This window comes from Halichoerus grypus, chromosome 2 (assembly GCF_964656455.1).
Source record: "Halichoerus grypus chromosome 2, mHalGry1.hap1.1, whole genome shotgun sequence".
In the NCBI taxonomy this organism is placed as follows: Eukaryota; Metazoa; Chordata; class Mammalia; order Carnivora; family Phocidae; genus Halichoerus; species Halichoerus grypus.
In genome coordinates this window covers 147,593,172-147,606,938 of record NC_135713.1, presented here as the reverse complement: position 1 = coordinate 147,606,938, position 13,767 = coordinate 147,593,172, and the positions used below count along the sequence as shown (strand labels likewise).

Below are 13,767 nucleotides of genomic sequence, written 5' to 3'. Positions count from 1 at the left end.
TCATTATGCCTATACTATTGTGATACTCTAGAAAATTTATATTGTATACAGGATCTTACACTTATTTTCTAAAATGGGAAAATATATAAATAGTATTGTATTTTTTCTTAACACAAAAACTTCATTTTTAAAAGTTTCAGATTATATTTCATAATAAGTTATATAATATTAGGTAATATATGTTTTTTTTTGTTTTGTTTTTGTTTTGTTTTGTTTTGTTTTTTTTAAAGATTTTATTTATTTATTTGAGAGAGAGAGAGAATGAGAGACAGAGAGCATGAGAAGGAGGAGGGTCAGAGGGAGAAGCAGACCCCCTGCCAAGCAGGGAGCCCGATGCGGGACTCGATCCCGGGACTCCAGGATCATGACCTGAGCCGAAGGCAGTCGCTTAACCAACTGAGCCACCCAGGCGCCCCGTAATATATGTTTTAAAGCAAGGAAATATTTGGTTATTGCCATTAGAATTCTCAGTTCATGCCTTCATCATTAAGTATTTAGAAGGAATTTACCATTCACTCAATTCATTAATCACTGACCTAATAATTAATCATTGACTGACTCAATATCCCCATCTGTTAAATGATAATATTTTATAACAATATATATTATATAAATATTTAATTATATTATAACTAATTATAAAATACTGTAACTATATATTATATATCAAATATTGACATAATATATATTGTTATAAAATAATATATGATATATATGCATATAAGGCAAAAAGAATGAGATTTATATAATTTGAATTCCAATCATAGACAAAGGGAAAACCCAATTAAATTTTTGTTAGGATCATGTGACTGTTGCACATTGGCATCATGTCCTCTACTATCTCTTACACTAACAGTGCATTTGTGTGTCCTTATTTTAGTTCTGTTCATCAGATGGCTACAGCTCACTAACTCAGTTAGCCTGGTCTACTTGTTTACTGATCAGATGGTCACAATCATGCCTGTCACAGTCTCAGTGATGATTCCATTGTTTTCAAAATTACTTCCAGGGCAATTCCATGTGATAGGACCAAGAGCACCAGTCATTGCCTTGGTTGGGGAAGAGGCTGTGTTGTCCTGCCAGCTCAGCCCATCAATGGATGCTCAGAACATGGTAGTGAGATGGTACCGGAATGATCCTTTTGGCCTGGTGCACCGTTATAGTACTTCCCAGAATGATACGGAAGAGCAGAGGCCAGAGTACCAAGGGAGGACAGAGTTCCTGAAGGAGAATATTATCAGAGGGCATGTTGCCCTAAGGATCCATCCCATACAACCTTCAGATGGAGGGGAGTATGCATGTTTCTTTGAAAACTCCACATACTACAATGAGGCAACATTCCAAGTGCTGGTCACAGGTGAGTCTCTGCAGTGAAAACTCTACACAAATTGTATTATTATTATTTTTTTCCATCAGGAGTCCAAAGTATCCATATAGATGGATAGAGGTGGCTAACTCTATACAAACACTACGATGGAATGCCAAGAAGGTTAAATATGTAAAATTAATCTGATCAGTCCGTCCCAACATTCTTTGGCTGTAGTAAAAATATATTTTCATGTTTTCTATTGCAACATCATTACTTTGAAGGAAAGAAAGAACAGGGTTTATAGTAGGTACTTTCTCAGAAGAGTCCCAGGAATGTATCTTAGTTCTATTCAGAAACACAGAAGGAACTAAACAGAGGCAGAAAGAATCTCACCAGCCTGCTACCAGGCTACGTTTTCTGCACCTTGCTGATGCCCACTCTGGCAACAGTCCAGTCAGATGCGGTGTTGCTGACTCTCAGTGTGACATCCTTGTTTGTTCAGATCCCTGCATAATCTGTCCCCTTAAATCTCACTCACTCTCAGATATTTTCCACAAAAACAAAACAAAACAAAACAAAACAAAACAACACAACTGTACTGCCAGAATGAAAGGTGAGGATTCTAATTCAACCACACACTGAGCCATAGTCAGCATTTTCTCTATAAACACTGTAGGGTTTTATATTGAGCTCAGATGATGAGTTTCTGTATCACCTCCCTTTATGATGGACATTAAGAGAAATGAGCCCAATCCATCAGATGGAACCAATAATATTGACCCTCCTCCCAAAGGCAGGAAAATCTTCTCCTCCGGGACTCCCTGACCTGTTTGCAAATGCTCCTGCCTCCTATTTAGTGATAATTGTGCATATGCCCTAAGTAATCCGTAATCCATGTTTACATAATAAGGGGTGGATACTTATATGATTCTTCATAAAATAAGGGGGGCTATTGCAAAGACACTTGCTTGCAAGTTTTAAATACCTTTTGAGTCAAAGTTTTTGTTACCAGACACTTCGATCCACACATCCCCTAAGAGATTTTCTGCTGAGTCAGGGAAAGAGTAGTTGCCTCCTTCTGAGATTCCTTCTGGGTTTAGAGAAAATCTGAATCTTTAGGTAAGTATACTGGAGTTCCTCACTGCAAGTCTCTATTGTATGCAAATGAGTGTCATTCCCACTGGAGGTATTTAACCAGGCACTAAGAATGAATAAGACCAATTATGTTCATCCATTCACTGAGTTTTTCCTTAAGAGCAGGGATCATTCACTCTACTGTGGTAACTTCTGAAGAAATCCATGTGTTAGACATCTACTTCTAGAGGTCCTACAGACATTTCCTAAACCTTGAGTAAACCCTTATCAAGGGCTTTCAATTAGAAAGCCAGTTGCTACTATTGCTTCTTCAATGAACAACATGTCATTTCTCAAGATTATCTCAATTTTCGTTATCTCAGATTTATTTGTTCTTTATACAGTTACCCTATCACTAAATAGAAAACAACTTTCCACTATTCTTCCATTTTACCCATTTCTTTAGAAGACTACATTTCCTATCTTGAAGCTATTGCCACTAAACTCTGACATTGTGCTTCTGCGTGAGTTTGTTATCAGCTCCAACAATGGTTAATTGACACATTTTCTAGAATCTACTTTACAATCTCCTGTATCTTGTAGATGAGGCTATCTGATACATCACTTCATTGATTTTTCCAAATCATATATGCAAGGGAAGTTGTATTTGCTACCCAAGCACATTTTTTAAAATAAAACTAAGATAAAGCCTATGGTGATCTTAATTTGCACTGTGAGCATATATTACAAAAAATAGTGATAACTTCCACCCACTTTTTTCCTAGACCCAGAATATCCAAAGAAATTTTAACCAAACTTAACCAAAATATTTTCTAAGAGTTAAGAAATAAAATTGAAGGTTCTGATATAAGGTGATATAATCTTGTAATGGTGGACACTACAGGTTTTCTCTCTCTACCCTGGCCATAAGACAATGAAAATCCCAGAGTTTAAATATGGGTAAAGAATGTATTTAAGTCAACCTGTGCTATGTAAGAAACCATCCAGGTCTCAAGTATGCCAGTTAGAAACCCACAATAGTAGGAGAACCATGATGACCTGTTTTCCTCTCATGCTGGCGAGCTTTTCTCCACTTTGACCCCTCAGTCTTCACTTGATAATTCAACTTACATCATTAATGGCTAAGGCAACATTTGGAATACATGTTTCAATCCCTAAAAATATCCATACCCCCACCCTTAATTCCCACTCTTATTTTTAACTGATGCTAGACCCACACAATGTATTTTACCCTTAGCCCACACATTTAATAAGGTAAAGAGAATGGAATAACTTGAAGTACACATTACTTTTCTCTCTCCAGAAAATCAGACATTAATGAAACATTTATCGTGTTTCTACAAAAAAAAAGCTGAGTTATATAATTTTGTCTTCAGAAAATACCCACCCATAATTGCATTTCCCTTCAACTCTTAGAAGAGCCTGAATACATGAAATGTAATGGGATGGCCTTTCAAATTGAAAGATCCCATAAAATGGAAATCTTCTTTTCTTTGTATTCTTAATTGATTAACTCTTTAAGGTGAATAATATTTATTTATTATAACCCAGTAAGCAGTTTATATGGAGTAATTTTGCACCCATTATATGGGTTGAGACAATTTTTATCCTCATTTTACAAAAAGGGAATGGAGGTACACAGAGACCGGGTCATTAGTTACACTGGGTCCCTGATTCCAGCCAGTACAAAAGTAACCTTTGACTCTAGAACTTATCCTCATAACCATGCTCTACTGAGCATCTCAAAGCTATTGCATTCTGAGAGTAACATTCATCAGTACCAGCACTGGGGGGCACCACTGTGCCAACGAGGTCATCACTGGTGTGGCATGCTATTAACTACCTCCTCTGGTGTTTGTCAGGGTCTGGCCATCCATGCAGCATCAGATGACATTAGATAATTTTCCTTCACCAACCTAATAGAAGGACTGCCTTAACAAATTACTACAAATGGGCTGGCCTAAAAACAACAGAAATGTATCTTCTCACAGTTCTGGAGGCCAGAGTCCACAATCAAGGTGTCATCAGGGTTATGGTCCCAGGGAAGCATCTGAGGAGAGTGCTTTCTTGCCTCTTCCAGCTTCTGGTAGCCCCAGGCATGCCTTGGCTTGTGCTGAGATCTCTCCATTCTCTGCCTCCATCTTCACAGGGTCACTTTCCTGTGTCTCTGTGTCCAAATTTCTTTCTGTTCATATAGACTGCATTCCCTTTGGATTAGGACCCACCTTAATCCAGTAAAATTTCCTCTTTATTAATTACAGTACAAAATGATTTCTGAATAAGGGCACAGATATTGAAGGTTAGGACTTGAACATATCTTTTCAGAAGACATAATTCAGGGGCGCCTGGGTGGCTCAGTCATTAAGCTTCTGCCTTCAGCTCAGGTCATGATCTCAGGGTCCTGGGATCGAGCCCCGCATCGGGCTCCCTGCTCAGCAGGAAGCCTGCTTCTCCTTCTCCCACTCCTCCTGCTTGTGTTCCTGCTCTCACTCTCTCTCTCTCTGTCAAATAAATAAATAAAATCTTAAAAAAAAAAAAAGACATAATTCAAACCACAACAGGGATAATTTGATCCCAGTCAATTTGATCTTTGTTGTTGTTGTTGTTACAGGTTGTATTAGTTACTCTGCATAATATTGTGTGGAATGCTGCATACTGTTCACTGAATTTCAAAAGACAGTAGCTTAAACCAGAGCTTCTTTTCTCTGAGTTAAAAGCAGAAGGGAGCACAGAACTGAAAGAATGGCTAGACACTGTGAGGTTCACACATTTCTTATCTTGATGTTTTGCCACAGACATATAATCCACTTTTGAAGATGACTCGCAGACACTGTGTGCTCCAGCCCTTGAGAAGGGAGAAAGAGTGAAGGGAAAGGTGTATCTCTTAACTTTGAGGGAAATATTCTAGAAGACATACACATCATTTTCTTTTCAAATACTAACATCAGGATATCAAAGCCACTCCTAATTGTAAGGGCAGGGGTTGGAACATGCATTCTTAACCTGGGCTGACATATCCATAGTTAAAATTTATATCTTTCCCCAAAGGGTTCTATCCAAAATGGTTGCTACTAGCCACGTGTTACATTGAATTTTAAATGCTGTTGATATACATTTAATCAGTTCCTAACAATATTTCAGGTGCTCAGTAACCACCCATACCTAGTTTTTTTGGACCACGTTGATGTTAGGAACATTCCCAACATCATAATTTCTTATTAAAAATAACATCTTTAGAATTAGGCATTAAAAGATATTTGGAGAATGACTAACAATTTTCCACAGAATACCACCAACTGATGTGTGCCTTTAGCTTTAGAGGTACCAAGTGATTTGATGGATGTTTTTCTACCCAACTTTAAGAATCATCAGATAAAATAGTAACGTTTCATAGGGGAGAGAGGTAAAAAGAAAACAATTAATACAGACGTGCTGGGCATTTGGGTACTTTGTTAAATGTTGATACAGCTGGTTTTTCTCCAAAGTTCTTCATGACTAGTTAATTTTCTAACTGCCACTTTTATAAATAAGAAAATTGAGTTTCATAGAAGTTTACTAACATGTAAAATGGCAACAAAACACTTGGAGAAGTGTAATTTCTCTGTCTCTCTTTGGCTATTCTAGTCTCAGGTATGGCTCCTCATATTCACATTGAGTCTGGCAATAGAAGGGATATTAAGTTGACCTGCACATCTGCGGGGTGGTATCCAGAGCCTGAGCTGCAATGGAGGGACCATCAAGGACTGAACTTGGCACCAGTCTCTGAGACAAAGACAGTGGAAGAAAATGGAATGTTTCATGTGAAATCATCTCTCACAGTGGACAAAAGTTCAACAGCAAATGTGTCCTGTGTTGTAAGGAACCTAATACTCAATGTGGAGAAGGAAGTGCATGTTTCCATGGCAGGTCAGTTCCCTCCAAAGTTTGTATCTTGAGATATCACTGCTAATTGAGAAGATCTTACTGACAAAGACCTATGACTGACAGACCTAGAAGAATGTTCTAGTTTATCCATTTGTAACTCTTAATGTGAAGAACTTGTAAAAATTCATATTTGGTCTTGTTTTGTATTTCTTTTTGTGATAGAAATGTCACTGTTATACTTTATAAAAATGAATATGTGAATGCACAAAAGCGTTCAAAGAGTGAAAAAGTATTTTGAGGAATCTTTCCAAGTTCCTCCTAAACGTCTCCTGATCCACTGCCTGGGGAAAGCCACTTTTCACAACTTGGTGTTTTCTCCCATCTGTCAAATTGAATTTGAATCCTGGTAGGGCCATTTCCCAGCTTCATGATCTTGGGTAAGTACTGAGCTCCCTGTGCTCAGTTCCCATCTGTTACATATGGGTAATATTAGTGTCTACCTCATGAAATTGTTATGAGTATTAACTAATATATTTAATACCACAGGCAAAGAAGAGCTCAGACACTCCAATCTATTCTTTATGCCTACCCAAAGTGATCTTTCAAAGAAGGAGTTTGCCCAAATTATCTCCTTCAACTTGTTTATGCAAATGTCTTTATTTGAAGTATTTCACTCAGTCAACAACACTCTATCTCTTGTCCTTCTTATCTCTCCAGCTTCATCTTTCATCCCTCTCTTCCTTGTCTCCAACTCCTCCTACCCCACATTAATTCTCTGAACATATTCAACCATGCAATACCCTTTGTAGGCTGTTATTGACACATTTGTTCTATTTTCCTGTCATTAAGAGTTTCCTACTGGTCCCTCAATATTTCATTTTATCTTCCCAGGAAGCTGTCTTCAACCTATTCTGTGTTAAGTGTACTCTTTACTCATACATTATTGTGATTATTTGTTTCACTATTTCCCCAGACAGAATAATAAACTCCTGAGGATACTATATCTTATTTCTTTTATATCCCCATTTCTTAGAAAAATACTGAGCCACAATATGCTTTCCTACAGTAGATAAATATTTGTATGATCTTTTATCAACAAGTGAAGTGTCATTTCTATAATCCTTTGGTTTGGGAAGTCACATTGTTTTAATATAATTAGAAAGAGAATTTGAGTTTGGGAATGTGAAAGAAGCAAACACATACAGCAGAACAGAGGATTTTTGTTCAATAACTTTAGTAAAACAAAGAATAGAGGAAATTAGCAGTTTCTTACTGACATTTTTATATTGAAGAAATGAGTTGAAACATAATAGGTTATCATGAGTTGGGGCAATATTATAAAGCTCTTGAAAATCTGAATGTAAGAGATAAAATATTTTTAAAAAGTTTTTTAAAATATATTTATATATTTGAGATCACCAATTAAAAATTCCACAGACATCTTGTTGAGATCTTAAATGAGGGTAGTCCTTGAATGGAAGTGTCCTTGATACCTCTTTTAAAGTAATAATATTAATTAGAAAAATATCAAAACAATAGTTAATTTTACTGATTTCAGTTTCTAGCTGACAGATGTCTCATAAGAAACTTTGAATTGAAATAAAAGTTTGTCTCTAAAACCATGAATCCCATTTGGCTTGTTATCCAAGATGTCACAATTTCTCCTTTAATCTTTAAGAAGCTCCACATGCCTCTCACTCATTGGCATATTGTCCTCACATATATGTTTATGTAGAAAATAATGGGATAGAAAGGACACATGACAATGTCAGTTTGGGGAACCAAAGGTGAAAAATTGGAAAAAAAAATATGAAAATAAATACTTTAATGCATTTGTAGATTTTAACTTATTATGACAGAATTATTTTCCATATATAGTAATAGAGTAATATTAATGTTTGCTAAACGTTGATTGTGGGTACATGGATATCTGATGAATTATTTGTATGTTTTCCGCATATTCAAACATTGTGATAATTTATAAAATAAACTTTCTGAGTCTCCATACATTAGGAACTAGAAAGGAACAGGAGCCTCGTTAGCATTCCTGAATTCTATAGAATTTCAGGGAGGGAAAGGTGAGGCTTAGAATCTGTGCCAGTCCTAGCAGTGCCTCCTAAAGGAAAACTCTTGGGATCTGTTCCCAGCAGCCAAGTCACTGATGCCAAGCTGGATACTAAGTGAGACAATCTCTATTTTTCAGATGCCTTGTTCCTTGAGGACTATACTTGGATAGTGTGGTTGGCTGTTATCCTGATTTTCCTGGCCATCAGTGCAGCCATCTGTCTTCTAATTCTGCGTGCTAGAAAAGCCAAAGGTAAATGAAAACAAACAAACAAACCAAAAACAACAACAATAAATACTGGGGGATTGGGTTCATTTGTGGAAGAAGTAGAGAATAATAGAAACACAAAATTCATAAATGGTTTGTAGAGGGTCTTTAGCATTTAAAATTGGAAACAAGAAAAACTATACAGAAAAAAATTCTAAGTACACACTTATGGCTCTGCATGTTTGTCAGAAAATAGAGGTTATCTGGTCAAGGTCAATTATTTCATCAAGAAAAACAAAAACATACACTTGGTTTGTGATATGGCACTTAAATTTGAGGGTTTAGAAACTAGATTATTTCTCTGTTTGTTTGTTTGTGTGCTTGTTTACCCAGAGATAATCAAATTCTCTGTGACATAATTTGTTAACTGAAGTCTTAGTTTAGCATTAAGATGACATTTTCTGGTGTCAGAATGCAGGTGTTCTTTCATATTTTGGGGGGGGGTTACAGGCTACAGCAGCATTCAGAACATTTCTTCATGAGCATAAGCAAGAAGATATTAACAAATTAAGGTTTTTACCCAGCCCATGACTACCTGTGACTGCCTTTCTCCAGTCCCTAGGGGAAAAAAAAAAGTCTCATAAGAGAGCCTGTTTCTCTGTGATCTAACTTGATAACTTTTCTCTAAGCAGGACTGCTTACCCACAGTCTGTGGGACTTCTGTGCCTCAATTTTCAATGTGTCCAATGAGATCTTTAAACAAATGCTCTCCTCAGAACTAATGTCAGTGCTGTAGACAGCCTTATGCAGCTATTCTTGTAGAACTAGATGTATTTCTGTTTATTTTTGTTCTCCATTAATTGAGTTTCCAGTATCTTGAGGGCTACTTTCCTGCAACATGACTTACCTCAACTAGTGCTGAAAAGAATCAGGACAGTTTTCAAATGTAAGATTAAACAAAGAAACAAACAGCAACAACAACTACAAAAAATCCCAGAGTGTGAAGTGATGCATAGTGCTGTGTTAAAGTTCTACTCTCATCACCTGCCAGTTCATGCAAATGATACACTTCATGCCCCTAAATTCATGTACAATATAGATATTTCTCAAAATGTTCAATACTGTCTTCTTGGTCAGTATGAAAAAGATAGTTTTTCTTTCCTTTTTTTTTAAATTTTATTATGTTATGTTAGTCAACATACAATATATCATTAGTTTTTGATGTGGTGATCCACGATTCATTGTTTGCATATAACACCCAGTGCTCCATGCAGTATGTGCCCTCCTTAATACCCATCACCAGACAAACCCATACCCCCACCCCCCTCCCCTCTAAAACCCTGTTTGTTTCTCAGAGTCCATAGTCTCTCAGGGTTCATCTCTCCCTCCAATTCCCCCCCCATTTTTCCCTTCCTTCTCCTAATGTCCTCCATGCTATTCCTTATGTTCCACAAATAAGTGAAACCATATGATAATTGACTTTCTCTGCTTGACTTATTTCACTTAGCATAATCTCCTCCAGTCCCATCCATGTTGATGTAAAAGTTGGGGATTCATCTTTTCTGATGGCTGAGTAATATCCCATTGTATATATGGACCACATCTTCTTTATCCATTCCTCTGTTGAAGGGCATCTCAGCTCTTTCCACAGTTTGGCTATTGCGGACATTGCTGCTATGAACATTGGGGTACGTATAGCCCTTCTTTTCACTACATCTTTGTCTTTGGGGTAAATACCCAGGAGGGCAATTGCTGGGTCATAGGGTAGCTCTATTTTTAAATTTTTGAGGCACCTCCACACTGTTTTCCAAAGTGGCTGTACCAACTTGCATTCCCACCAACAGTGTGAGAGGGTTCCCCTTTCTCCACAACCTCTCCAACATTTGTTGTTTCTTTCCCTGTCCAACTCAATGTGGTTTTGATTTGAATTTCCCTGAAGGCTAATGATGATGAACATTAATCCATGTGTCTGTTAGCCATTTGTATGTCTTCTTCAGAGAAGTGTCTTTTCATATCTTCTGCTCATTTTTTGACTTGATTATTTGTTTTTTGCGTGTTGAGTTTGAGAAGTTCTTTATAGATCTTGGATACCAGCCCTTTATCTGTAGTGTCATTTGCAAATATCTTCTCCCATTCTGTGGGTTGCATCTTTGTTTTGTTGACTGTTTCCTTTGCTGTGCAGAACCTTTTATCTTGAGGAAGTCCCAAAAGTTCATTTTTGCTTTTGTTTCACTAGCTTTTGGAGATGTATCTTGAAAGAAGTTGCTGTGGGCAATGTCAAAGAGGTTATTGCCTATGTTCTCCTCTAGGATTTTGATGGATTCCTGTCTCACATTGAGGTCTTTTATCCACTTTGAGTTTATCTTTGTGTATGGTGTTAGAGAATGGTTGAGTTTCATTCTTCTGCATGTGGCTGTCCAATTTTCCCAGCACCATTTATTGAAGAGACTGTCTTTTTTCCATTGCATGTTTTTTCCTGCTTTATTGAAGATCATTTGACCGTAGAGTTGAGGGTCCATATCTGGATTCTCTATTCTGTTCCATTGGTCTATATGTCTGTTTTTGTGCCAGTACCATGCTGTTTTGGTGATCACAGCTTTGTAATATAGCTTGAAACCGGGCAACGTGATGCCCCCAGCTTTGTTTTTCTTTTTCAACATTTCCTTGGCAATTTGGGGTCTTTTCTGATTCCATACAAATTTTAGGATTGTTTGTTTCAGCACTTTGAAACATGTCATTGGAATTTTGATCAGGATGGCATTGAAGGTATAGATTGCTCTGGGTAGCATAGACATTTTAACAATGTTTATTCTTCCAATCCATGAGCATGGAATATTTTTCAATCTTTTTGTGTCTTCTTCAATTTCTTTCATGAGTGTTCTGTAGTTCCTAGAGTATAGATCCTTTACCTCTTTGGTTAGGTTTATTCCGAGGTATCTTATGGATTTTCGTGCTACTGTAAATGGAATCGTTTCCCTAATTTCTCTTTCTACAGTTGCGTTGTTAGTGTATAAGAAAGCAACTGATTTCTGTGCATTGATTTTGTATCCTGCCACATTACTGAATTGCTGGATGAGTTCTAGTAATTTGGGGGTGGAGTCTTTTGGGTTTTCCACATAAAGTATCATGTCGTCTGCAAAAAGAGAGTGTTTGACTTCTTCTTTGCCAATTTGAATGTCTTTTATTTTTTTTGTTGTTGTTGTCTGATTGCTGTTGCTAGGACTTCTAGTACTATGTTGAACAATAGTGGTGAGAGTGGGCATCCTTGCCATGTTCCTGATCTTAAGGGAAAGGCTCTCAGCTTTTTCCCATTGAGGATGATATTCGCTGTGGGTTTTTCATAGATGGATTTTATGAACTTGAGGAATGGTCCCTCTATCCCTATACTCTGAAGAGTTTTAATCAGGAAAGGATGTTGTATTTGTCAAATGCTTTTTCTGCATCAATTGAGAGGATTATATGGTTCTTCTCCCTCCTCTTATTAATGTGTTCTATCACATTGATTGATTTGCAAATGTTGAACCACCCTTGCATCCCGGGGATAAATCCCACTTGGTCGTGGTGGATGATCCTTTTAATGTATTGTTGGATCCTATTAGCTAGGATTTTGTTGAGGATTTTGGAGTCCATATTCATCAGGGATATTGGTCTGAAATTCTTTTTTGATGGGGTCTTTGCCTGGTTTCTGGATTAAGGTAATGCTGGCCTCATAGAATGAGTTTGGAAGTTTTCCTTCTGTTTCTATTTTTTGAAACAGTTTCAGTAGAATAGGTATTATTTCTTCTTTGAATGTTTGGTAGAATTCCCCAGGGAATCCATCAGGCCCTGGACTCGTTTTTTGGGAGGTTTTTGATCACTGCTTCAATCTCATTACTGGTTATTGGCCTATTCAGGTTGTCAGTTTCTTCCTGTTTCATTCTTGGCAGATTATAGGTTTCCAGGAAGGCCTCCATTTCATCCAGATTGCTCAGTTTATTGGCATATAGTTGTTGATAATAATTTCTAATCATTGTTTCTATTTCCTTGGTGTTAGTCGTGATCTGTCCCCTTTCATTCATAATTTTATTAATTTGGGTCCTTTCTCTTTTCTTTTGGATAAGTCTGGCCAGTGGTTTATTGATCTGATTAATTCTTTCAAAGAACCAACTTCTAATTTTGTTGATCTGATCTCCTGTGTTTCTGGTTTCTGATTCATTGATCTCTGCTCTAATTTTAATTATTTCTCTTCTAATGTGTGGCTTAGGCATCCTTTGTTGCTTTTTCTCTAGTTCTTTAAGGTGTAGAGTTAGTTGGTGAATTTGGGATTTTTCTATTTTTTTGAGTGAGGCTTGGATGGCTCTGTATTTCCCCCTTAGGACCGCCTTTGCAGTATCCCATAGGTTTTGGACCAATGTGTTTTCATTCTCATTGATTTCCATGAATTGTTTAAGTTCTTCTTTGATTTTCAGGTTGACCCAAACATTCCTGAGCAGAGTGGTCTTTAGCTTCCAAGTGTTCAAATTTCTGCCAAAGTTTTTCTTGTGATTGAGTTCCAGTTTTAAAACATTGTGGTCTGAGAATATGCAGGAAATAATCTCAATCTTTTGGTATCAGTTGAGACCTGATTTGTGACCCAGTATGTGGTCTATTCTGGAGAAAGTTCCATGTGCACTCGAGAAGAATGAGTATTCTGTTGTGTTAGGGTGGAATGTTCTGTAAATATCTATGAGGTCCATCTGGTCCAGTGTATCATTCAAAGCTCTTGTTTCCTTGTTGATTTTCTGCTTAGATGATCTGTCCATTGCTGAGAGTGGAGTATTGAGGTCTCCTATAATTAACATATTGTTATCAATATGACTCTTTATTTTGGTTAACAGTTGGCTTATGTAGATGGCTACTCCCATGTTGGGGGCATAGATATTTACAATTGTTAGATCTTCTTGTTGGATAGACCATTTAAGAATGATATAGTGTCCTTCTGTGTCTCTAACTACAGTCTTCAGTTTAAAATCTAATTTGTCTGATATAAGAATTGCTACCCCAGCTTTCTTTTGACGTCCGTTGGCATGGAAGATGGATCTCCATCCCTTCACTTTCAGTCTGGATGTATCTTTAGGTTCAAAATGAGTCTCTTGTAGGCAGCATATGGATGGGTCCTGTCTTTTTATCCAATCTGCCGCCCTGTGCTGTTTTATGGGAGCATTTAGGCCATTCACATTGAGAGTGAATATTGAAAGATATGAATTAA

At 37.1% G+C, this 13,767-nt stretch overlaps 1 protein-coding gene across 2 annotated transcripts in view; it reads left to right on the top strand.

Annotated features, from left to right (window-relative positions):
- Positions 1-1,013: 1,013 nt before the first annotated feature.
- LOC118550004 (butyrophilin subfamily 1 member A1-like) overlaps positions 1,014-13,767 on the top strand; it is a 61,840-nt gene continuing 49,086 nt past the window's right edge. For both annotated transcript variants that reach the window (XM_078066428.1, XM_036114612.2), the window contains exons 1-3: positions 1,014-1,357; positions 6,029-6,310; positions 8,472-8,585. In XM_078066428.1, coding sequence (XP_077922554.1) covers positions 1,096-1,357; positions 6,029-6,310; positions 8,472-8,585 — 658 coding nt within the window. In that variant the 5' untranslated portion in view covers positions 1,014-1,095. The remainder of the gene's footprint in view (positions 1,358-6,028; positions 6,311-8,471; positions 8,586-13,767) is intronic.